The sequence below is a fragment of the Pseudonaja textilis genome, chromosome 9, assembly GCF_049901715.1.
Source record: "Pseudonaja textilis isolate UNSWEBS1 chromosome 9, rPseTex1.2, whole genome shotgun sequence".
Lineage (NCBI taxonomy): Eukaryota > Metazoa > Chordata > Lepidosauria > Squamata > Elapidae > Pseudonaja > Pseudonaja textilis.
In genome coordinates, this window is record NC_141998.1 from 3,957,983 (window position 1) to 3,984,817 (window position 26,835).

Consider the following 26,835-nt stretch of genomic DNA (forward strand, 5'->3'; position numbering starts at 1 on the left):
TCCCTTCCTTCCTTCTTTCCTTCCTTCCGTCCTTCCTTCCCCCCCTCCCTCCCTCCCTCCCTCCTTGTGCTGCAGTGGTTAGAATGCAGTATTGCAGGCTAATCCACTACCCACTGCCAGGAGTTCGATCCTCACTGGCTCAAGGTTGACTCAGCCTCCATCCTTCTGAAGTCAGTAAAAGGAGGACCCAGATCGTTGGGGGCAAGAGGCTGACTCTGTAAACCGCTTAGAGAGAGGGCTGTAAAGCACTATAAAGCAGTATATAAGTCTAAGTGCTATTGCTATTTAATGCATAGTCTGGAAACAAAAGAAACCACAAGTGTATTTCTTCACTGCAATGCCACAGGTCCGCTTTTCCCTGCAATTAGACAGCCTCTGTCACAGCAGTTCCCGAGCACCTGTGCCAATTAGTCCCCTGTCCTCTTTGTTCTCCCCAGGAAAAATGCATCATTAAAAAAATTATGATGATAGTCTAGCCAGCCCAGTTTGGCTCTGTGGTCTTAATTTTCTTAGATTGCAAGGGACAGCTGCATCTAATAAATCACATCCCATAAAATAAGTTGCCAAGCATCCTTTATGTTGTCTGCCCAGGCTGAGACATCAACATTTTAGGACAGTCATGAGGATTACCTGAATAATACACTTTGTGTAACCCCCTTTTCATCCTTTCTCCTGCTCAGTCACATTGATTTTCCCAACTGCTATCATAATACTTTACTCATTTAGAGTGTCTTTCATTTTGCTTTTCTTTCAAGAAAAACCCAATGACAAAAACAGAATAAAATATGGAACAAAAGGGCACAGTTTTAAAGAAACGGGAATGCCAACCATTTAGATAAAAAATAAACAGATATCAAGGCAACAGATAAAAATCACCCAAAATGTCCCACTAATAGATAAAAACTCAGTGAAAACTGTTCTGTCCCAAGCCCTTTTCCAACAAATCAAACACGATCCAAAAGGAACAGAAACCTTGTAATTCTTTTGCAAAATAATTAGCTGTGATAAGCACAAGCCTTGCCAACTGTACAAGACTTGCCAAAAGGTAACAGACAAGAAATAATTTGCAATACAAGAATCTTCAAATACAAACTCCAGATACTGGAATGTCCATGAGGCTGGAGTTTCAAAACGTCTTTGCTTCCTGCAACGAATGTCCGATTCACAGCTGGCTTTTATCTTCTTGAAGGAGGGGCCATTACCTTACAGCCTTACTCCCGAGTCACCTGTGCTGTTGTAGCTGCTCTTTCCTATGAGCAATCCTGCGCGCACGCACACTTGGCACAGGCTCCTCGGGAACCTCCTCGTCGCTGCTGCCAGCCCCCACAATCTCTGAAGGCAGCAGTCGACTCCCTGATGGTCCTGGGCCCTCATCTGAGTCCTCGCTCTCTTCAGCCATCTGCATCTGCTGCCAGCTAACCACAACAAAAACATACTATGGGGAGGAGAGGGGAGCTATTTGATTTTTGGAAAGATTATTCCCGAAAATGAAGATTATTCCTGAAAATGAGAAGAAAAGAATGCCCTGCTGTTGGATCCATAGAGGAGTGACTATCAGGATAGCGGTTTGGTTAGTAGGGCAGCTACTCCAGAGTTAAAAGATTGTGTAATCCTATAGTGAAATTGGTGGTTCCTTATAGGGGTAGGCTTCAAATATTTTAGCAATGGGTTCTCTGCCCGGTTGCTGGGTGGGTGTGGCCATGGTGGGCGTGGCCTAATTGGCCTCCTGCATCATGGTAGGGGGTTGTTTTTGCCCTTCCTAGGCTCCGGAGGCTTTCTGGAAGCTGGAAACGGGCCCATTTCTGGGAGGCCTGTTTTTCACCCTTCCTGAGCCTCCGTGAGCATCCTGCACTTACCTGCATACAAAACAGGCCATGTGGGGACACCTGGGAGGGGGAGGGGAGGGATGGGGGGGCCAACCAGGAGCAGAATTTGGGGGTTCTCCGAACTGCACAGAATCTTAGTTGGGGTGGGTCTCCTGAACCCCTGTGAACCCCCAGCAGCCTACCAGTGAACCTTGACCTGGCTATTCAGAATCATACAGACAATACCTTGAAACTGGCTTAGTGCAGTGGTTCTCAACCTGTGGTCCACGGATCTCTGGAGGGCCACAATATCATCACTATGGAAGCTTCCACGGAGGCTTGAAGAAATGTTATGATTTAACCCTTGAGTTAAGACTTAGGGATGCGTGGCCAGGGTCCGTGGCCACAAAAGATGTTTAAGGAGATCTACGGTGAAGACAAGGTTGGCTGGCTTAGTAGCTACCAGCAAGTTTACAACACTAATGGTTTTAGCATCCAATTCTGGCCATACCATCTCTCTCCTCGTGTTGGATTGGATCTTTGAAGAGTCTCAACCAATCATGAGTGGAGGAAATACAAAAATAAGAGACCGAGAGGATTCGTTTATGGGCTGATAACAACCAAGTGAAATGAGGTCGCGTCAAGCTAGAAAGAGATACTGCTTCTCAACTCGCACATCGTATTTGGACAGAACATCACAGTCTCCTACAACACTGCACCAAAGTTACATCTCTTGCTTTCTCATTCTCCATCTACGTGCAAAATAATGCTTTCACACTTGAGAAGAGAAACAGCTAAATTATTCAAAGAATTTCCTCTTTTTTTTAAACCATCTTCTCAAGCTATGACAGCTACGGATCAACTTGGAACGATCCTTCAGGCTGAGTCCTTCTCTGAGCGTTTCCGCCATGTGCATCCCCCGATGCGCTCTTTCTCTAAGGGCATGCTGTTAAGAGAGACCAGTTTCCTCGAGTTATTCTTGCAATCTGGCATAGCCCTTTGTGGAAAAATAGCCGCCAGGACTTCAAAGGCAGAGTTCTGCAAGCAAAACCTCAGTCTGGGCAAAACTTCAAGGAACAGATTTGATTTGAAAAGTGATTCAGAGAAGATATGAAAAGCCGAGTTTTTGCTTACAAAAGAAACTAAGAGCCATTTGCCACAACCCGTGCACAGTTCCAAAGATGCTTTTTGCAAAAGGCAACTGGACTATATCTATATCTATATCATCTATATCCATATCTCACATCTGCTGCCTGCTGCCTGCTGCCTGCCTGCCTTCCCATCCATCCATCCATCCATCCATCCATCCATCCATCCATCCATCCATCACACCCACCCACCCATCTATCTATCTATCATCCATCATCCATCATCTATCAATCAACCAATCACTCTCTCTCTCTCTCTCTCATCTATCATCAATCAATCAATCTATCTATCATCTATCAAATCAATCTATCTATCAATCAATCTATCATCTATCATCTATCTATCTATCTGTCTGTCTGTCTATCTATCTATCATCTATCTATCTATCTATCTATCTATCTATCTATCATCAATCAATCTATCTATCAATCAATCTATCTATCATCACCATCATCTATCTATCTATCATCTATCTATCTATCTATCTATCTATCATCCATCATCTATCTATCTATCTATCTATCTATCTATCATCTATCATCAATCAATCTATCAATCTATCTATCTATCATCATCTATCATCTATCAATCAATCTATCTATCATCTATCATCTATTTATCTATCGATCTATCTATCGATCTGTCTGTCTATCTATCTATCTATCTATCTATCTATCTATCTATCTATCTATCATCCATCATCCATCAATCCATCAATCAATCTATCTATCTATCTATCTATCTATCTATCATCTATCATCAATCAATCTATCTATCAATCTATCTATCTATCATCTATCATCTATCAATCAATCTATCTATCTATCTATCTATCTATCTATCTATCTATCTATCTATCATCTATCTATCTCTATCTCTATCTATCTATCTGTATCATATATCATATCATCTGTCTGTCTGTCTATCTATCTATCTATCTATCTATCTATCTATCTATCTATCTATCTATCATCCATCATCCATCATCTATCAATCAATCAATCTATCTATCTATCTATCATCTATCTATCACTTTTTCCAAAAGGCAACTGGACCATATAAATTTCCTAACAGCGAGAAAACTCAACCAGTGGAACAGCTTGCCTTCAGAAGCTCCATCACTGGAGACTTTTAAGAAAAGGATGGACAAAAGCGAGAACTTTCCATCCGATGAGGATGTAATTTGGAAAATATTAGACTGTGCCGAGATGGATAGATTGACATTAAAAATAAAAAAACGAAGAAGACACAGAACATTCCTTAACACGGAATAGATTCTGAGTGGTTAGAGATAAGAGGCAGGAATTAGATGAATAAAAGATTATTGCTATGTATGAATTAAATATAAAGATAGTTTATAATTGTAAACATGCCAATATAATTAACAGAATTACAAATAAGCTGATATAAAGAGAAATTTACTCAAAACTATTCTGTTACGTTATTATTATGGTTATTAGTATATATGTTAATATTCCTTTTTGTTCCTTCTTTGCCTTTCTGTAAACGATACGCCCTGACAATATGCGGTATTCAAAATGTTTATATGTATATGAAGAGAATGGACAGCCAAGTGCCTGAAATAGTGTAGGCTTTTCTGCTTGAGAAGGGGGTTGGACTAAAAGGCCTCCAAGGTCTCTCCCAACTCAAATTATTTTGTATAAATCCTTCCCTTCTCCACCATTCAGTCAGAACTAAAGGAGCTTCTTAGACGAGAAGTGAATTTTTTTTCAAGGAAAAAAACACGAGGAAGTCCTATTGCTTATTCCCATTAGGACAACTGTGACCTGGATCATTGAGAAACTGCACAGGTATTTAAGTTATGCACAGAAACCACTTGCCTTTAAACATTTGGTCAGACTGGGCATCTTCGATGCTTTGAGTAGACTGTACCCCTTCTGTATTGCTCTACATCACTAAATGTTGTTGGGTTGTTGTTGTTTTTTGCAGAAATGAATGCTAGGAAATCCAATCTTGGGTCCCTGTTGGGCAAGGAAAAGACAGAAAGATACTCACATTTTCTGACCGGAGCTTCTTTGCAGGACATCCTCCATCGATCGGGTGGAGCATGTAATAAAGGCGAACTTTGCTTGCATGTTTCCGACTCTGTGGAGGAAAACCAAGGAGCCTTCTTTCAATGAATCAAGCCTCCACCAAGCGCAGGTCTTACCCTAATGATAAGTAGTGACTGGGCAGAGCGGGGCGGATGGAGGGAGAACGATTGTCGTGCATGTGCACAATGTCACACGTGTGCAATAATGACTGACTGGGCAGGGAACTGAGGAGCCGGTGGAGAGGGGCGGGGTCATCCAGGGGCCCATGTTACCAGTTCTGTGAACTACTGGGAACGGAAACAACCAGTTCTGGCAAACCGGTGCAAACCGGTAGAATCCTACCCCTGCCCTAATCTTTAGATCAGGGGTCTCCAACCTTGACAACTTTAAGCCTGGCGGACTTCAACTCACAGAAGGCCAGCAAAGCTGCCTTAGATTACTACATCTCTCTTTTGAGAGGTTTGAGAGAAAGCTTAAATTCCCAGACTGTTTTCTGGGTAACAAACCTAGGAGACAACTCCAAGGGTGTAATTTTTCCTGCACATTAACGAGATGATGTTCTGGTTGATGCAAAGACGAGCATCTTTCTGATGTGCTACAAAAGAGACAAATATTTGTGCCACCAAGAAGATAGATCAGGGAGATCCAACCTTGGCAATGGTAAGGCCTGTGGACTTCAACTCCCAGAATTCCCCAACCGGCACGGGGACACTGGATGATTCAATTTGATGTCATCAAACTTGATGTCATTTGGTGTTATGTCGATCCTCAAAAACAGAGCTTCCAAACAGCAGATAGCATGTTTCCTCAATCTGGCGCCTTCCACGTGTGTGAGATTTGCCCAGCTTGGCTGCTCTTAGGAAGCTGGACCCCAGTAGATTGCAGAAGGGAAGGGACAGCTTGCCTGTCAGCTAATAAAACTCTCCGTTATATGCAGCACTCAGAAACAAAGTTCATCCAAGTAAGAATTTATTAGAGAAGTCATATTGGCACACCTGGGAAAACCCAAATCTGAAAGTTCCGGGTTTTCCCTTCATAATTGAAATTCAGAACCCCACCCCCTGCACCCACCAAAGAACACATGGTCCAATCATTCATCATCCCAACTGGAGACATTCCTCCAACCACTCCTTGCGAGGTGCAGGGTGACTTGTCCTTGACTTTATGAGAAGAATGTTGTTATGTCTAAACTTCCACCTCTCTATGAAGTCCCCCCTCCCAAATTCCCAGGCACCAAGATGTGGCAGCATGGAAACTTCTAAGTAAAATATGGCTTCCAAAGATGACATTGCCATAGCCAACTCGTCACGGCCAACTCACTGTGAGACAACTCATTGTGGAACAATTTAACAATTCCATTTAATTCTTTAACATAAATAAAAATTATTTTCATTTCTGCCATTCACAATTTATTCTGTCCCTCCTTTTGCATGCTTTCTTTAATTATTCTGTTCTACCATTTCTTTGATATTAATATAGCTCTTGTCCCATAGGGAGTTCAGGGGTGGTATTCAACCGGTTCTGACCAGTTCTAGAGAACCAGTAGCGGAAATTTTGAGTCGTTCGGAGAACCAGCCAATCCCACCTCTGACTGGCCCCGCCCCCATCTATTTTCTGCCTCCTGAGTCCCAGCTGACTGGCTGGGTCTTCTTTGGTTGCCCAGCACAGGAGAACAGAGCTGGAAAGCAGGTTAGTGGGGTAGGGAGGGAATGGGATTTTGCAGTAACCTTCCTCCAAGAGTGGAGAAGGAATGGAGATTTTGCAGTATCTTTCCCCTACCATGCCCACCAAGCCATGCTTACCACGCTGCACTACACCCACCAAGCCACACCCAGAGAATCAGAAGTAAAAATGTTTGAATCCCACCACAGAGTGAGTTGTCCTGCAGGCAAGTATCACACCCCATTCAATAAGAACTCCAAGGCAGGCATATTCCTCAAAGAACATTTTACTGGGACATATCAAATTGGCAACGTTCCTGGTGGAAAACTGGCTCTAAGTTGGCACCATTTTTTTCACCCAATTAAAAGTAAAACTTTGTCAATTCCCCACAACCACACAGTCTCCAGACATGTGGTCCAATCAGCATACAGCCCAGTTGGGAGGCGACCTCAGTCTCCACCTTTTGAACACCTGCCCCAACAACCTTGATTCCCAGGGGAAAGAATTTTATTTAGGCTCGTGCAACATTTCAGATTGCAAATCTGGGATGAATACTCTCTATGCCAAAACAACAGTGAATAATAATGGATCAAAGCAAGTTTCCAGCCTTCAGTCTCTTGCTTTGGGGGTGCTTCACAGTCTCTTTCGTTTCGTTTGATTTAATTGGAAGAGATGTTCTTCTCTGAGCCAGCCAAAACACAACCAGCAAGTAATTTTGCAAGGGAAGAGGTTCTGGATTGCCTGAAACTCAACTCCTCCCTCTTAGCCATTTTACATTTGAAACAGGGTCATTCATTCTCAGTCCAACAGCATCCTTTACCACGCTTCTGGGGTTGGCTGTTCCTCTTATTAATTAACAAGCTTTAGTCCATGGTCTTCCACTTTCCTAGGGGTAAAACCCAGCTCCCTTATATTTTGGTCTAGTTTATCACTGCATTTTGAGGCATGATCTCAAAGAGTGGCAAAGGCAAGGAGGCATCCCTGATGTAGCTTGTGATATGACTTCGCCAGTAGTTCCAAAAAGAGTGGGCTTAAGAAACACCCTCTAAAAGAAAAAGGAACAGAAAACTGTTTTCTCTTCCCATGTCCACCCCCGAAGTCCCTCCCCAGATGGCATGAGCCATTACAAGATGTTTAAAGTGTTAGTTAAATTGTCATTTCATTCTAGGTTCAATCCCACCTGAAAAAAAAAATCTTTTAGTTTGAGTTGCACTATTATAAACAGAGTGAGGGAGGGAGGAAGGGAGGAAGGAAGAAGGGAGGGAGGGAAGGGAGGGGAAGGAGGGAAGGAGGGAGGGAGGAAGGAAGAAGGGAGGGAGGGAAGGAAGGAGGGAGCGGAAGAAGGAAGGAAGGAAGGAAGGAAGGAAGGAAGGAAGGAAGGAAGGAAGGAAGGAAGGAAGGGAAAGGGAGGGAGGGAAGGAAGGAGGGAGCGGAAGAAGGAAGGAAGGAAGGAAGGAAGGAAGGAAGGAAGGAAGGAAGGAAGGAAGGAAGGAAGGAAGGGAAAGGGAGGGAGGGAAGGAAGGGGAGGGAGAGAAGGAGGGAGGGGAGGAAGGAAGAAGGGAGGGAGGGAAGGAAGGAGGGAGCGGAAGAAGGAAGGAAGGAAGGAAGGAAGGAAGGAAGGGAAAGGGAGGGAGGGAAGGGAGGGGGAAGGAGGGAAGGAGGGAGGGAGGAAGGAAGAAGGGAGGGAGGGAAGGAAGGAGGGAGCGGGAAGAAGGAAGGAAGGAAGGAAGGAAGGAAGGAAGGAAAGGGAGGGAGGGAAGGGAGGGGAAGGAGGGAAGGAGGGAGGGAGGAAGGAAGAAGGGAGGGAGGGAAGGAAGGAGGGAGCGGGAAGAAGGAAGGAAGGAAGGAAGGAAGGAAGGAAGGAAGGAAGGAAGGGAAAGGGAGGGAGGGAAGGAAGGGGAGGGAGAGAAGGAGGGAGGGAGGAAGAAGGGAGGGAGGGAGGGAAAGAGGGAAGGAGGGAAGGAAGGAGGGAGCGGGAAGAAGGAAGGAAGGAAGGAAGGAAGGAAGGAAGGAAGGAAGGAAGGGAAAGGGAGGGAGGGAAGGAAGGGGGAGGGAGGGAAAGAGGGAAGGAGGGAGGAAGAAGGGAGGGAGGGAAAGAGGGAAGGATGGAGGGGGAGGAAGAAGGAAGGAAAGAAGGGAAAGGGAGGGAGGGAAGGAAGGGGAGGGAGGGAAAAAGGGAAGGAGGGAGGGAAGGAGGGAGCGGGAAGAAGGAAGGAAGGAAGGGAGGGAAAGGGAGGGAGGGAAGGAAGCGGGAGGGAGAGAAGGAGGGAGGGAGGAAGGAAGAAGGGGGGAGGGAAAGAGGGAAGGAGGGAGGGGGAGGAAGAAGGAAGGAAGGAAGGAAAGAAGAAAGGAAGGAAGGAAGGAAAGAAGGAAGGAAGGAAGGAAAGGGAAAGGGAGGGAGGGAAGGAAGCGGGAGGGAGGGAAAGAGGGAAGGAGGGAGGGGGTAGGAAGAAGGAAGGAAGGAAGGAAGGAAGGAAGGAAAGGGAGGGAGGGAAGGAAGCGGGAGGGAGAGAAGGAGTGAGGAAGGAAGAAGGGAGGAAGGGAAAGAGGGGAGGAGGGAGGGGGGAGGAAGAAGGAAGGAAGGAAGGAAGGAAGGAAGGAAGGAAGGAAGGAAGGAAAACATCCTGGATCAAGGGAGAATGGAAGAAACCTCCCCAGACATTAAAAAAACTAGCACACTAAGCAAAAGTTTGAGTGAAGTTTTCACTGATTTATATTCTTATTTATATGATTTCTAAAGCCTGCCCTTCATTCCGATGGCATCTCATCTAATTGTTTTGCTCACAACGACAACAACACTGAGTGGCAGGATGATATGGGAGTGAAGGATGAGCCCAAAGTCACTAGAAAAGCTTGCAAGGCTGTGGAGAGACCAATCACCTGCTCCTGGTCCAGGACTTTCACCCTTATATCGCTCTGCCTCTCAACTTTTCTCCGATCTCCCATCAAGAACCGAACCGATTAGAAGTGTTGGTAAGCTCAAAGGTGCTTTTTTCAAAAGGCAACTGGACTGTTGTTGTTTTTTTTTCCTTGAGGAAGATGTTTTGCTTCTCCTCCAAGAAGCTTCATCGGTTCTGGCAGGATGGTGGAGATGATTGAAGGATTAGTTCTGACAAGATGGGTGGGTGGAAGGAACGTATTTCTTTGCAGTTATCTGGTCGTTAGCACTCTCCCTGAGAGCTCTTGGGTGTTTATCTGTGCCCTCGAGGTCACCTGTATCGAAGTGCAAATAGGTGTGGAATCTTCTTGGAACTGCTATAAGTGCTGCGTTGTAGACAGGAGGTAGGGGATGTTTTATCCGTCCCCCTCAGCTTGGTGTTAATATAAATTGCTTCTTTTAGTCCTCTTTCAAGGTAGAAGATCCTCTCGATCCAAAATGTGGACAGAAAGCACTGGTTAAATTAAAAAAAAAACTTGTGTGGTAGAATGTAGTCTGGACTACCAGGAGGGAGGGGCTTCTTCCCAGAATGCAAAGAGGCAGCAGATCTTGGAATGTCTGATAGGCATGTCTGAAGAGGGCGAAGGTGGACCCTCCCTAGCGATTCACAGCACATATGTCTACTGTAGTTATGCAGATCGTTGCTTTAGTCGGGCAAGATTTTGTCTGTAGGCAAAGAAACTACTCAGAAGTAACTCCATGTTGCAGGTTGCAGGAACTGGGCCAGTGGTGGAATTCAAATTTTACTACCGGTTCTGTGGGCGTGGCTTGGTGGGCATGGCAGGGGAAGGATACTGTAAAATCTCCAGTCAGAGGCGGGATTTGCCGGTTCTCCAAACTACTCAAAATTTCCGCTACTGGTTCTCCAGAACTGGTCAGAACCCGCTGAATACCAACTCTGAACTGGGCATGGCTACTCTAGTGAAGAGAAGGACCAGGGGAGACAGGATAGCAGTGCTCCAATATCTCAGGGGCTGCCACGGCGAGGAGGAAGGGGGTCGAACTATTTTCCAAGGCAACTGAAGGCCAGACAAGGAATAATGGATGGAAACTGAACAAGGAGAGAACCAATCTAGAGATAAGGAGAGATTTTCTGACAGGGAAATCAATCAACCAATGGGACAGAAGTTGCCTTCAGAAGTTGTGGGAATTTCATCCCCGGAAGCTTTCAAAAAGAGACTGGACTGCCATCTGTAAGAAATGGTGTAGGGTCTCCTTCTTGGGCAGGGGGTTTGGATTAGATGACTTAGAAGGTTCCTTCCAACACTGTTAATCTGTTAAACATGTGTCATTTTTTATTCTTTGGACCTGGCACTGGTGCTTTTATTGCTACAACTGCAAATGACAGAATGACAGTGATATGCTGTTAAAAAGAAAGGCAGGACTGCACAAATCCTAGGCAGACACAGAAAGAGTTTGCAATGCTACTTGGATTGTTGCAAATCTTTGTTTCAGAGCACCTGCTTGGCAAATATACCCCTTACATGGGGTACATATATTTACATATACAATAATTTAGCCATTGCGACAGGGGGATTAAGCTGTCCATGCAAGGATTAAAAAAACTCAGGTTTCTTTCCCCTGTGCCAAAAAGACATTTATATTTGCATATTCCCCTGTGTGTTCAATTTAAACAGAAATAAATGTATGCACATTAAATGGGAGTGAGGAGAGAGAGATGACAGCATGCTTTATATTTTCAGGGTTTGGATGCATTTCCCGAATATGTTAATTTTTCTCTGATAGGCCGCAATTGATCCAAAGAAAGAGATATTTTTTAAAAAAGGAATCTTTGAAAACATTTTAGCACCGTGTTGCAGAAAAGCAGCAAAATTTAAGAATTCAGTCCCAAGAAAGAAGCCTCTGCCTCTTGAGTGTAGTGCTACATGCAAGATGGTTTTCTTCCACCTAGTTCATTGTCTTTGGAGAATATTCTTCAGCAAATATATTTCCAATTTTCCACCTTCTCTCATCGTTGGTCTCCATACAGCACAGCTGCATTTTATACTATACAGTTAAGCAGGGGGACTATTTTAATTTATGTCAGCTGTTCAGGGAAGACTTCCATTATCTATCTAACATGCTCCAGCTCAGGGGTGTCAAACTCAAGGACCGAGGGCCGAAACCAGCCTGTGGGGTGCTTAGACCTGGCCTGCAGGATCACATCATCAATCAAAAAAGCACAACCAAGAATGTTCTTTCTGCGCCAACTCAGAAAGCTCAAACTGCCCAAGGAGCTGCTGATCCAGTTCTACAGAGGAATTACTGTGTCTGTCACCTGCACCTCTATGACTGTCTGGTTTGGTTCTGCAACCCAACAGGACAGACACAGACTCCAGAGGGTAATTAGGACTGCAGAAAAAACAATTACTACCAACCTGCCTTCCATCGAGGACCTGTATACTGCATGAGTCCAAAAGAGGGATGGGAAAATACTTACAGACCCCTCACATCCTGGACATAAACTGTTTCAACTCCTTCCCTCAAAACGATGCTGTAGAGCCCTGCACACCAGAACAACTAGACACAAGGACAGTTTTTTCCCAAACGCCATCACTCTGCTAAACAAATAATTCCCTCAACCCTGTCCAACTATTTACAAAGCCTGCACTACTATTACTTTTAATCTTCTCACCATTCCTTATCCCCCATCCCCTCCCACTTGTGACTATATGACTGTAACTTTATTGCTTGTATCCTTACGATTTATATTGACTGTTTCCTAGTATGATTTGATTTCTTATTGTACCCTATGACTATTATTAAGTGTTGTACCTGATGATTCTTGATGAATGTATCTTTTCTTTTATGTCCACGGAGAGCAGGATGAAGAAAAAACCATTCTGGCACAGCAGTAGGCTAGCCCCAAATTTAAAACAGAAACGGCTCTGAAAGTCTGACTCACAGACGAACACAATACAGAAGCTCGATGATAGCAGATGAGATTCTGCTGAAATGTTGCTACAACTTTAAAAGCACAACTATAATGACGTGGGAAAATACCCGAACAAAGCTGAATACCATACATGTAAGTACCTGCGAAAACTTAAGAAAATACATACATACATACATACATATACATATACATATACATATATATATATATATATAAAACACACACACACACACACACACACACACACACACACACACATACATACCACAAGCCAGGCAAACACCTGGGCACAAACAGACTCCCTCTACCGGAACAAAGCTGAATACCCCATATATATATTTCATTGATATCCCATGCTAATTGCACTAAATTAATTAACCTTAAAAAAATTAATTAACCTTAAAAGCCTTCTGGAATAGCTCTTTTAAACAATTTCTAAAAAGCCAGGATTGAGGAAAAAAACAGGTAAATCTGAAAGGCAAGATGCATTGTTTTTAATTCTCCCTCACATACATATACAGAGAAAAAGTGGAAAATCACCACAGTAGCTTGAAATTGGATCTCAGAACTAAATTTAAAGCAGTGAAGCTGACACTGTGTCAAAGTGATGCCGTCTCAACAGCTCCTTCCAGTTAAAAATTTGGCTTCCACTCTCTTGATCAAACCATCTAGTGTGTACCGGTATGTGCGAATGACCTTGGGAGGGGAGAAGAGGGGAGTCTGTCTAGGGAATGACCAGATAAAAGGCAGGCAGGGAGGAAGAACTCGCAGCTAGATAATGGCAGAGCAAGAAACCTAAAAAGCATCTGCCCTAAATTATACGGTGAAAAAAAAAAAAAGAGAGAGGTGAGAGATTTGTACTTTCAGACTTGCAAGATTGACTGTCAGCCACCCAAGTAGACTAGAATCACAACAAGATGAACTAAACCTTACTTTATCGTTAAAGCAACTTTAACAGAATCATGCAGGTCCGAAAGTACAATTCTCCTGCTGTCAGGACGCTGAGCTTTTCAATCAGAAAGGTCGGTAGTTCGGCGGTTCGAATCCCTAGCGCTGCGTAACGGAGTGAGCTCCCGTTCCTTGTCCCAGCTTCTACCCATCGAGCAGTTCGAAAGCATGTAAAAACTGCAAGTAGAAAAATAGGGACCCCTTTGGTGGGAAGGGAACAGCCTTCCCTGCGCCTTCGAAGGCGTTTAGTCCTGCCGGCCACATGACAACAGAGACGTCTTCGGACAGCGCTGGCTCTTTGGCTTTGAAACGGAGATGAGCAGCGCCCCCTAGAGCCAGAAACGAGTAGCATGTATGTGCAAGGGGGACCTTTACTTTTAAGTTAGGGTAGATCCTTTGTAAATTTCTTTCTCTGCCCAACTTCCACGGTCATCCTCACATAATTACATTTATTGAGCTACAAATTCAGTGGAGACTTTTTTTCCCCCTCTCTGGATGGCTTGAATTTAGCTACTCTTCTTCTCTCAGTCCTATTGTTCTGCACATTGGCATGATATTATTCTTTTTTGGATGCTGGGCTCAGATGTTGTACCTGACTAATTAATCTCAAAATAGAAATTTGCTCCTCTTGAAATAGAATACAAATTTCTAGTTCTTGTACAAAAAGAGTTACGTAGCCCTCCCAGTTTCCTACCCAGATGATAAGAGCACCAATATTACACATGAAACAAATTCTCTTGAATGACTTTATCAAACGGAATCGTACTGTCTCAATATATCAAGGGGAAAATAGCTGAATCTTTTATCTGTGCCAAGTAACAAAGCCATTTGTTCTAAAATTGGCAATTACAATTGTGCAGCAGTTTCCCCAAAGTCTGACAGCTTAAAGAACACAGTTTTGGGGGAGACATTGTTCATTTTTTTTAAAAGAATGAACAAAAATCTCCATTTTCTTTCTTATTGTCCATTAAAGACAGTAAGCCTCTGAGGGAAAAATTAAAGATCTTCTCTGCAGAATCTGTAAAAGGTGTTCAAATGTAGCAACTTAATTATACAACGAAATAATTAGAAAAGAATCCTTCCTCCTAAAACAAAACCCATCAGCCCCAATAAGTTTTACTTTGCCAAGATTTCATTGTTCTAGATTCCAAGAAGAAATTTCCTAATCTGACTTTTAGAACTGAATGTTTTGGCTAACTTACTTAAGGCCCTTAATTATTTATGCTTCCGTTCATTTACATTTTTCTCCTGCTATATTGCTGCTGCATCAATAAAACATGAAAAATCAGTAAACAAACCCTAGGCTGCTCTGAACCATCATTTAATTGTATCAAGATGAATTTTCAGTAGTGCTTTTCCCGATAAATTGCCTTCCACAAAAACATCCAAATAAAAATTCTTAATGCAATGAAAGATATGTCTAATGTTACCAAAATGGCTTGTTTGGCACAGGTTTCTCTGGAGCTGAAAGAGTCATATATCACCTGACTCTGTAAAGGAAGAAAACATTTTGGCACAGGTTTTAAGGCAGGGGTAGACCATCTGCAGATGTGCATCTCCTTTGGAAGTAACCCTGTGAGATGAACTCAAGATTGCCAGTAAATGGTTCTTTCTACGGCTTGGGAGAGAGGCAAAAAAGGGATCCCAGAAAGAAAAGTAAGAGTTAAAAAGAAAAAAAAAGTATGTTAGAAAGAAAAAAAATATACATTAATGGCTCCAGCTGTGATGACCGAGTATGGGATACAAAATAAACACAGTCACAAAAACAGGTGAATCTCCTTTTATTCCTTCACTTTGCTTCAAAGCTCCAAATATCCTTGACTGGAGACAAAAAAACTCCCCCACAAGCGGTTACAAAAAGGAGGAAATGCCATTTAAACTAAAAATGCCTATAAATTATAAAGAGTAAAAAAAACAATACAAACCACACTGAAGCAACTAAGGAAACCAGGCAAGATAAAGACTTGAAGATATCCACAGATATTGGATCACACACTGGGAAGGACGTCAAACTCAGATAGGAATGGACAGACTAGAGATATTTTCACGCTTTGTTTCCAGCATTGGCCCATACGCATGTCCCTCCTTTTAACCAGTTCTCACAGCTGCAGCCCATGAAGGGGATCAAGGCCCTTTCCTCCCCCGTAGACCATGCCATTCACGTCTCTCCCTTATCCTCTCTTCCCTGTGTGCCCTAGGATGGAGAGGGATGGGCCTGGGTCCTCCTCTGACTGCCCAGCCGGCCTCTGCCCTTCCCCAGCCTCCTCCACAACCTCTGGAGCCACACTTCCACTCCCTGTCGGCTGTTCCTCCTCTCCCTCGGAGTCAGTCTCCAACAAGGGCTGACACCAGCTTTGATTTTACCCACCATTTTCTTTTTACGCAGCTAAACCCTGAGCTAATGCAGCAATGAACAGAAAAACAAATGTCCACTTTTGATTTGGGGGAAAAATTAGAAATAGTTTCAGGGTTATGAAATCCACCTAGAGACACGGTGTATGAGTTGGACAGCTATACAAATTTGTTTAATAAATAAAATAAATATGAAAAGATTCCAGAACAGGAAGGTCTTCTAATACCGTCAACCTCCATTTGTTTTCTTTCTCTTACTGGACAATCTAAAAACTAGGGGTGATTTCCCTCTTAGAGCATACTAAGGAAACCAGAGACGTTTGCTCTCTTCTCTATTTTTTAGGACACTGTTCTAAACTACCCACTCCAAAGCAATACGAAGGTCAGAAGAGTGACCATTGGATTCAGCACTCAGCTGACTTCGGCAAATGCTGGGGGAAAAAAAAGGATTTAAAACATTGCTTCCTTGAAACACAAAATTGCATCAGAACAGAAAGCACAGGAGACAAAGCAACTTCGTTTTTGGAAAGTGAAATGCAAAACTTGTGTGCCTTTGGATAAGGAGAGTATGAAAAGTGTGTGTGTGAGAGAGACAGTGAGCGAGAGTGATGGGATTCAAATTTTTTTACTACTGGTTCTGTGGGTGTGGCTTAGTGGGCGTGGCAGGGGAAGGAAACTGCAAAATCCCTATTCCCTCCCCACCCCACTAACCTGCTTTCCAGTTCCGTTCTCCTGTGCAGGGCAACAAAAGAAGATCCAGCCAATCAGCTGAGACTCGATGGGAGGCAGAAAAGAGATGGGGGCGGGGCCAGTCAGAGGCGGTATTAGCCGGTTCTCCGAACTACTCAAAATTTCTGCTACCAGTTCTCCGGAACCGATCAGAACCAGCTGAATACCATTTCTGGTGTGTGTGTGTGTGTGTGTGTGTGTGTGTGTGTGTGTGTGTGTGTGTGTGGTGTGTACCTTGAGATACTCTCCAGTTGCTGATGCTTTTTAAAGTGCTACTGTATCTTTGAATAACCACTAAATGAATGCTTGTAAGTCAAGGACTACTAGTATTTGTAAGAAACCAGGAACATTATAAGCAAGCAAGAGATAATTTTACAATGAAGGACAGGAGATTTATATGCTTATTTATTTATTCTATGCTTAGCTCTTGGTTATCCTTATTATTACATAACTCCAAGAACAATGTATACCTATAAAGAATTTCACCAGAATTCTCTTGAAGTTCAGAAGCAAATTGCCTTTAGAATAGAATAGAATAACAGAGTTGGAAGGGACCTTTGGAGGTCTTCTAGTCCAACCCCCTGCCTAGGCAGGAAACCCTACATCATTTCAGACAAATGGTGATCCAATCTCTTCTTAAAAACTTCCAGTGTTGGAGCATTCACAGCTTCTGGAGGCAAGTTGTTCCACTGATTAATTGTTCTAAGTGTCAGGAAATTTCTCCTTAGTTCTAAGTTGCTTCTCTCCTGGATTAGTTTTCATCCGTTGCTTCTTGACCTGCCCTCAGGGGCCTTGGAGAATAGCTTGACTCCCTCTTCTTTGGGGCAGCCCCTGAGATATTGGAAGACAGCTATCAAGTCTCCCCTAGTCCTTCTTTTCATTAAACCAGACATACCCAATTCCAGCAATTGTTCTTCCTGTGTTTTAGCCTCCAGTCTCCTTTCATCAAACCAAGTGAGAACTAATAGAAAAATGCCAGAGAATATATAAATGTCAGAGGTAAAAACATGAAGGAGGTAAAAACAGCAGAACTAATTATAGATGGGAGGCAGTTGAGAGGGGCTATAATGCGTTTGAGGGCTAAATTGGTTAATGTTATATAAAGGCAAACATCTCTGTAATGGTAGCTTAAAACTCTGAGGACGTCAGCAGAGGCTGACGAAAGCTCAGTGAGTACATTAAATATACTTTTAAGTTCCGGAGATGTTCAAGTTAAGGTGTTTAAGTTCAGGATGTCTGTTTCATCTATCTATCTATCTATCTATCTATCTATCATCTATCTATCTATCTATCTATCCATCCATCCATCCATCCATCTATCTATCTATCTATCATGTTTGTGTGTGTGCGTGTGTGTATAGTTTCCTCAAATGGGACTTCTTATGTAATGAGAATTTTTTTGCAGTTCAGTATGTGCCTGATGCAGTTTGCAGAAATCCCAAACAACAACTGTTTGGTGGTTTAGGCTCCGTGATTAAGACTCTAACCTTAATTAGGTTCTTAATTAGGCTCTCGATAAGGTAAGATGGCAGCGTGTTCATTAACCAAGCTTCCTTGCCTCACTGCATTGTGCAAAAATAATCAGATTAAAAGTTCCCTGGGATTGCAGTCACCTTATCATCCGAGGTTAAAGCCGTATCTCCCATAATTTCTAGCTGTGAAAATGTACTCCTAAAGCTGCCACCCACCTCCCAGCCTCTCTCTCCCCTCCTCCTTCTCCGTAAAGGTTGCCAAATGGTTATAGCACTACACTGATTTTAATTAAACCTGTCAGGCCCTCTGTTGCTGCCTTGACCTTCTGGCTTTCAGAGGCCAAGAAGTGGAGAGAGATAAAAAATAGCCTCGGTCACTTATTTTCAACCTCAGCCTGAGTTTCAAAAAATAAAAACCAGTAAATCATACAGTGCTTAGATTCATTAACCTGCTTTTGTTATCTTACAGGGCAATGGAGACAGGCAATCCATTTAATAAATATTCAGAGACAACAATAGGGTATTGACCTAGAAAAGAATGAGGGGGTAAAAATTGTACTTCCCAGAAAACTTCAGGAAAACACATACTTAATTACACATCAGATAACAGATAATCAGAGTTGGAAGGGACCTTGTACATCATCTAGTCCAACCCCCTGCCCAAGCGGGAGACCCTACACCATTTCTGACAGATGGGAGTCAGATCTCTTCTTGAAAGTCTCAAGTTATAAAGCTCCCACAACTTCTGAAGGCAACTTCTGTTCCGCTGGTTGATTGTTCTCACTGTCATAAAGTTTCTCCTTATTTCTAGGTTGAGTCTCTCCTTGCAAGTTTCCACCCATTGCTTCTTGTCCTTCCTTCAGGTGCTTTGGAGAATAGTTTGACCCCTCTCCTCCTCTCTGGGGCAGCCCCTCAAATATTGGAAGACTGCTATCCTGTCTCCCCTGGTCCTTCTCTTCCCTAGACTAGCCATGCCCAGTTCCTGCAACCATTCATTCTATGTTTTAGCCTCCAGTCCCCTCATCATCCTGGTTGCTCTTCTCTGCGCTCTTTCTAGAATCTCAACATCTTTTTTTATAGTGTGGTGACCAAACCGGATGCAGTACTCCAGGTGTGGTCTTACTAAAGGCTTTATAGAGTGGTATTAATACCTCACTTGATCTTGATTGTATCCCTCTGTTAAACATCAAAATGGCTACACAATTAGTTTTTGGCTGCTTTTCATTATGTGAAGGGCTACATAGCTAGCTTGGTGCTGGACTTTCAACATCTTTTCCAATTCTGGGAAGCTATTAGAACTGATAACTTTTCTAAACATGTTGCTTTATTGCTTGAAATCTTGGTGAGGCGCGGATAACCAGGTCCACCCATGAAGAGTTCAACTAGCTGTTTTATTTCTAAAGGCTATGCACAGGAACCTTCCCAGACTGATAGCTTGCATCTAGGTAAGACTAGATAAGGTTCAATGGCATTCAAGCAGGCTAGACTTCACCTTCTTGTGTCCACAGAGGGATTCCAGACTATTTCCTTGTTTGACTCTTTCCCCCTGACTTGCTGTCTCTGTTCAACAACCCTGCACAGTATTGTAAGCAGTTAAATCCAAATCGACATCTCAGGCTTAGACAGACAGACAGATAGACAGACAGATGGACAGACAGATGGATGGTTGGATGAATGACAGATGATGGATGCATGGATGGATGGACAGATAGATAAATAGATAATAGATAGATGATAGACGGATGATAGATGAAAGATAGATGATAGAGATAGAGAGGGGTAGATGGGTGGTAGATAGATGATAGATGACAGAGATAGAGAGAGGTAGAAGAATGATAGATAGATAAAAGATAGATGATAGAGATAGAGCGGGTAGATGGATGATAGATAGATGATAGATAGATGACAGAGATAGAGAGAGGTAGAAGAATGATAGTTAGATGAAAGATAGATGATAGAGATAGAGGGGGTAGATGGATGATAGATAGATAGATGACAGAGATAGAGAGAGGTAGATGAATGATAGATGGTAGAGATAGAGAGGTCGATGAATGATAGATAGATGATAGAGATAGAGAGGTAGATGGATTATAGATAAATATATGATAGATAGATGATAGATGACAGAGATAGAGGTAGATGAATGATAGATAGATGATAGATAGATGATAGAGATAGAAAGGTAGATGAATGATAGATGATAGATAGATAGATAGATAGATAGATAGATAGATAGATAGATAAGATAGATAGATAGATAGATAGATAGATAGATAGATAGATAGATAGATAGATAGATAGATAGATAAGTAGATGACAGATAATATATCAGATAAACAGATGGAAGGTACATAGAAACATGCTTACAAACACACACACACACCCAATAAATGCTTCACTATGATGATCCTTTGAACAAAGTACTTCCTCAAAACTGTTGGCCTGCAAACAGAGCCTTCCAAGCAGGGACTCCTCTTAGTCTTCTCCTGAAGCTGATTTGCCCAAACCCCCTTGTCAGCCACCTTCCCTCTGCGTAGAACTCTGCATGCCATGGGAGCTTCAAAATGAGACCAAAGGATCTCTCATCCATTTGGGAGAGTCCAGTAACATGAGTGGATCTTGTTTCTCTGGCTGGTCTCTTTCAACTTCTGATGGCTGGGAGAAAGCAAGCACAAATTTAAAAAATTGGCAGTTGTCTATCTCACTGTTCCCTAGTCTTGGAAAACACTTGGCCTGCCACTCTGAGGAGACCCCAGATTTTTTTTAGAGAGGAACACAGGGGACATGCTGCAAGAGCAGTTATTGCCTACACTATACAACTGTTGCCTACAGTTGAGGAGAACGTCAAATGGGTAGCCTTCTTCCAGACCTTTCAGTCAAGAAAGCCCCTGTTGATCAGCGAGACTCCTTTCCATTCATGAAAACCCAATGGGTACCCTAGAAATAGTCCAGTGGTGGGATTCAATTTTTTTTACTACTGGTTCTGTGGGTGTGGCAAGGCTTGGTGGGTGTGGCTTGGTGGGCAGGGCAGGGGAAGGATAGTGCAAAATCCCATTCCCTCCCCACCCCACTAACCTGCTTTCCAGCTCTGTTCTCCTGTGCAGGGCAACCAAAGGAGACCCAGCCAATCAGCTGGGACTCAGGAGGCAGAGAAGAGATGGGGGCGGGGCCAGTCAGAGGCGGTATTTGCCGGTTCTCCGAACTACTCAAAATTTCTGCTATCGGTTCTCCAGAACTGGTCAGAACCTGCTGAATACCACCTCTGAAACAGTCCCTGTCTCTCAGTTCAACCTACCTCCCAGAGTTGTTGTTGGGGATGGAATTTGGCATTGTGTTGCCCTAAACCATCATAAAAGAGGCAGGATATATAAATCATCATTACCCTGCAGAGAAGTTCTGCAATATTCAATCAAATTCCTACCGCATGTGTCATAAATCCATTAGCAAAGAAGCAGAAAAAGTGCATTCAGGAACCTAGCAAAATCCCTTGGTGCCTGTCTGGGTTTGTCTGAATTAATGGATTTATCTGCTCCATCGTGGTTGCTGTTAGACTGAGAACAAGAGGAAACAAATGCGGAGGTCCCTAGTGCAATCTAGTCTCCATTAAGCGCCTGGCAACATGGACATTAAAAGGGGTGTCTGTTGTGTTTCTTTGGTGTATATCTTAATTGAGTTTAAGGAGCCTTTTAATAGAATGAACTTATTTCCTTCTTCAAAAGGAACACTGGGGCAGCTTTGGAAAGGAAGTAAACTGGATTATTGCTTGAGTACAGGGGTGTCAAACTCAAGGTCTGCAGGCCAGATTTGGTCCACAGGGTTCTTAGATCTGGCCTGCAGTGTCATGTTCCCGTCGGAATCTGAATCCGAGGAGGAAGACGAACAGCTGGACAGGGAGTGGGAGTGTGACTCCCTTGGCTGTGGAGGAAACTGGGGAAGGGCAAAGTCCGGCTGGGCAGAGCAGGAGAGAGGTAGAACAAGGGAGAGGAAGTTCAGAGGAAGACCCAGGCCCACCCCCTCTTCATCCTAGAGCATGCAGAGAAGAACGGAGAAGAGAGCAATGTGGGTTGCATGGCTTATGGGGGAGGAAAGGGCCCTGATTCCCTTCACTAGCCGGACTGGGGAACGAAAGTTTAAAAGAGATGCATGCTGAGTGCGGCAGCTGCTGGGAGCAAACGTGACTTTATCTTGTGTTGACTTTGCTGTGTTCCTGGTGTCTTCCCAGCCATGTTGAGTTACGGCCACACCTTCACGTCTGCAATTCTTGCTCCTGCCCTGCCAGACTAATTACGGCATTTTGCCTCGATTGGACTTCTAGTTACAGTTTTTGTTGACCACATTTTAGACTTGATTCTCTGCAGCCAAAGGCTGTTCCTGGGAGAGTTTTTTCTCCAGCCCAGAAGGTAAACAGGACATTGCGGGCAAAGATGGAGCTAATAAAGGGGCTTCTACAGATTATCTGACTGTGTTGCCTTCATGCCACGCCCCTTTGGGTCATCACACAAGGGGCCACCCTGGAAGAAAAAACAAAGGATCGGCCCGCAGTGCCTCTGCCAGGAAAAATGGAGTGCGCCCCCTCCCCCCGGATCCCATTTACTGCCATAACAGCCTCTTGCAGCCCTCTGCCTGGGAAAATGGGGCCCAGGGGGGTTGCCGCACATCCCGCCGAGCTCTTTTTTCGTTGGCAGAGGGCTAGCAAAACCAGCTAAGAACAAAACCAAAGAAGAAATACTTCCCCTTTTGCATTTGAGCATCCTGGAAGAGAAAGGGAAAGAGGAAAGAAAAAGAAAAAGAAGGAAAGATGAGAACAGAGCAAGGAGGGAAAAATAAGGAAAGAGGGGAAGGGAGAAGAAAGGAGAACGGAGAAGGAATGAAAAAGAAGAGAGGAGAAGAGAAGAGAAGATTACAATGAGAGAGAGGGAGGGTCTGAGGGAAGTCCTGCCTTAGCAATTGGTCACCACTGGTGCCCCCTGACATAAGTAATGTCCAGCTGGCCGTGCCCATCCCCCATCCTTCCTGAGGTAAATCACAACCCTGATGTGGCCCTCAATGAGATCAAGTTTGACACCCGTGCTCTAGTACTTGGGCTACATAACCCATAAGAAGCTGCCACTGTTTTTGACAAGGGCCAAGGAGTCAGCATCTGGTAGAACATCTGCTTGGCATTCATTGCTTTTTTCAAAAGATGGTTGAGGTTAGAACCAATATGGCTTCTTCCCCTCCGCCCTTCCCCCACCTTCATAAACAAATAAGTCAGCGTGTACCTCCTTAAAATTCTTGGAAAAACCTCCTCAGAATGTTTTCAGGGCATGTCAAATATTCCCCATCTTCAGATTCTTATTTTGCAATTCGAGGAAATAAATCCAGTTATACGAAATAGTTGAATATTTAAAGGGTGAATATTCTGTAAACCAGAAATTATATTAGGCTCAAAAGGGCTCTGATGTTTGTGCTTAAGTATTTATGGTAATCTAGCTATCAATTTAGCAAACTGTGTAAAACGCACTATTACGGGAAGCTATAACATGGTTTCTTTGTTCACACATTACCATGTTATAATAATATAGAAATGTTGTTATGTTAATTTGGGTTTTCAATTGGCAGATTGCATAAATCTGACAAAAAAAAAAAACTGAGCCATTTTTTATTTCATTTAAAAATCCTCAAACATAATTCAGAAACCAAAGTAAATTCAGACTGAATTTCTGCATTTCAAAACCTCCCTAGATATTTTGGTTGACAGAGATCCTATTGTGTAACTTAGCAATCAGAAAAAGATCAGCATATAAAAGAGGTAAAGAAAACAAAACAGACTTGGTACATTATACAAAACAATTTGCGCTATTCCCAAAATACAGAATTTTGCTTAAAAGCTCTGATGACAGAGTCCTATTGAGAGTCAGAAATGGTAAACGAAGAAGCAACTTTCAGAAAAGGGAGAGACAAATCAAATAGCTAAGATGGATAATGGAGAGAGCCAGCGAATTCAAGAAATCGGCCCGCCATTGTTGCTTTATTAATTGCACAAAGCTTTGTGATTGTGCGGGATATATAAAAACAAGGATGGCGGAAGACCTGCAATTTCTTAAAAAGGGGAGATTTTAAAACGTACATGAAGTGACTAAAGATCAGAAATTGCACAATACAGAACAGGGAAGGGAGTAAAATGAACATGCATAATCTCTACATGTTTGTTTCGTAGCATTATTCTATGCTGGGACCTGCAGTTGAGCCTATCTCAATGGTACCCAGTTAATCAGATATTATCCATGAGGGCTTGGTTAATGACATCATCAGACACTGGAGTAAGGGAGGCCTACTTTCAAGGGAATCCATTATAAACCGACCATCGATTTTGAGAGCCTAATCCAAAAACGGTGCTGCATTGCTGAATTTTTAAAATTATTTCTTCTTCTTGGCATAAAAAACTATCTTGCCATCAATTTCTTTTTCTCAAACCCAGCAGAATTCAGTTTTTCCATTTCTCCTCATTATGGGAGAATGAGGATAGGATAAGATAGGGGAGAGGAGAGGAGAGGAGTTGGAAGGGATCTTGAAGATTTTCTAGTCCAGTCTGCTATGCAATAGAATACCTTATAATATTTCAGACAAATGGCTATTCAATCTTTCCTTGAAACCCTCCAATGATGGCGCATTCACAACTTCTTGAAGGTAAGCTGTTCCACTGATTGATCGTTCTCACTCAGGAAATTCTCAAGATATGTCTCCTAGGTTGAATCTCTCCTTGACAACTTTTGATCCATTGCTTCTCGTCCTGCTTTCAGGTGCTTTGGAGAATAGAGTCACCGCCTCTTCTCTGTAACAGCCCCTCAAGTACTGGAAGACAGCTATCATGTCATTCCTAGTTAGATTAGGCATACCCAGTTCCTGCAACCGTGTTACGGCCCTTAGAGGAGTACAGAAACAGTTGGATAATGCTTGCATACCAGTGGTGGGATTAAAAATTTTTTACTACTGGTTCTGTGGGCAAGGCTTGGTGGGTGTGGCAGGGGAAGAATACTGCAAAAGCTCCATTCCCTCCCCACTCCTGGGGGAAGGATACTGCAAAATCCCCTCACTCTCCCCACCCCACTAACCTGCTTTCCAGCTCCGTTCTCCTATGCAGGGCAACCAAAGAAGACCCAGCCAATCAGCTGGGACTCGGGAGGCGGATAATAGAGGGGGGCGGGGCCAGTCAGAGGTGGTATTTGCCAGTTCTCCGAACTACTCAAAATTTCCACTAATGGTTCTCCAGAACTGATCAGAACCTGCCGAATACCCCCTCTGTTGCATGCACAATGAAAGTAAAAATAAAAGTAACTCCATCCTCACAGTCCACACATAGATAATGCCAAAATGATGGACTATCCTGAGCAACAACTTCTCATAGCTCCTTCACAAATAAAACAGAATAACAGCAGTTACACCTGTCAGAATCTCGTGTGACATAACTTTCAGCTTGTCAAAAATAGTTCAACACTTCCCTTCAAAATGACAAGCCTCCACCCATCAACTCTTAAGCACGGGCCCCTAAGCTATAGGAGAGCTTTAAAAAATAAACCACACTTTCCCCTCTATGTGTTGTTCAGCTCCAGAATAGCACTTCTTGAATTTTTTTTTCTATCTTGATTATTAACACACCATTTCATCAACAGAAAATAGTGTAAAAGCTTGTTGTCAATTGACTACAGAAACAATCCAGATTCACACCTGCCTCTCAGATTCACTGTAAGCCTGTGAGAGAAAAAAAAAACTCAGAAAAGTTTCGGCCATAAGAGACACCTAAATATGTGAGTTCATTCGCTGGAATTTTTGCATCACTATTTATTTCACCTCAACAGATCTTGCTAAAGAAAACTCCATGAGAAAAACAAAATTACTTCCAAAGTCAGACAAACAATATGGCTCAAGTAAAAGGAGATAACTACTTTAAAGATTATTTATGTTATTAGCCTTCTGCCGAAGCTGAAAATACCCAGAGGAATTACCTATGACAATATAGCAATTTTCACAGAAACAGCTAAAACCTTGGAACCAACATGAAAGAATCAGAGAAAAATGCTTGCTTTGTTTTAATTTGGCAGCCATCTCATTTTAATTATCTGCCTTTTTATTATCCCTGGAATGTTATGACACCTATATATTGCAAACAATTACAGAATGCAATGTTGATAAATTCCTTACAAATGAAAACAATTCCTCTTAGCTTATGTATACTGCATTTTTAGGATTGTTATTCAAATATTTTCAAATAGTGTTAAAGCCCTTGGAGCAATATTCAAAGAGCAGCTTGAAAACTACACGTGCATATTAATAATTTGGCTCAATGTTAAATTCGAGTGCAATACGGCATGGATAATTTTTACTGCAAGATTTTTGGGTCAGGTATGAGAAAGTTCTATTTCTTCAAAAGGTGTTGTCTATGGAGGCCAAAATACTGTATATAAAGAACAGTTGCTGGAATTGGATATGTCTAATTTGATGAAAAGGACTAGGGGTGACATGAGAGCAGTCTTCCAATATTTGAGGGGCTGTCACAAAGAAGAAGGAGTCAAGCTATTCTTCAAAGCCCCTGAGGGCAGGACAAGAAGCAACGGATGGAAACTATTCCAGGAGAGAAGCAACTTAGAACTAAGGAGAAATTTCCTGACAGTTAGAACAATCTATCAGTGGAGCAACTTGCCTCCGGAAATCGTGAATGTTCCAACACTGAAAATTTTAAAGAAGAGATTAGATTAGGCCAGACAAGGCATAATGGATGGAAACTGAACAAGGTGAGATTCAACCTGGAAATAAGGAGAAATTTTATGACCGTGAGAACAATCAACCCATG

The 26,835-nt window shown here is 42.9% G+C and overlaps 1 protein-coding gene across 6 annotated transcripts in view; it reads right to left on the minus strand.

Moving 5' to 3' along the window:
- The window catches only part of ZMAT4 (zinc finger matrin-type 4), a 168,528-nt gene that overhangs the window by 89,290 nt on the left and 52,403 nt on the right, over positions 1–26,835 (minus strand). For 5 of the 6 annotated variants that reach the window (XR_015744649.1, XM_087938846.1, XM_087938845.1 and 2 more), the window contains exon 3: positions 4,971–5,060. The exons of the other annotated variant lie outside the window; for it this stretch is intronic. Coding sequence is in view for 4 of the 5 variants with exons in the window: in XM_087938846.1 (XP_087794972.1) it covers positions 4,971–5,060 (90 nt within the window). In the remaining variant the exon portion in view is untranslated. The remainder of the gene's footprint in view (positions 1–4,970; positions 5,061–26,835) is intronic. 6 annotated transcript variants of the gene reach the window in all.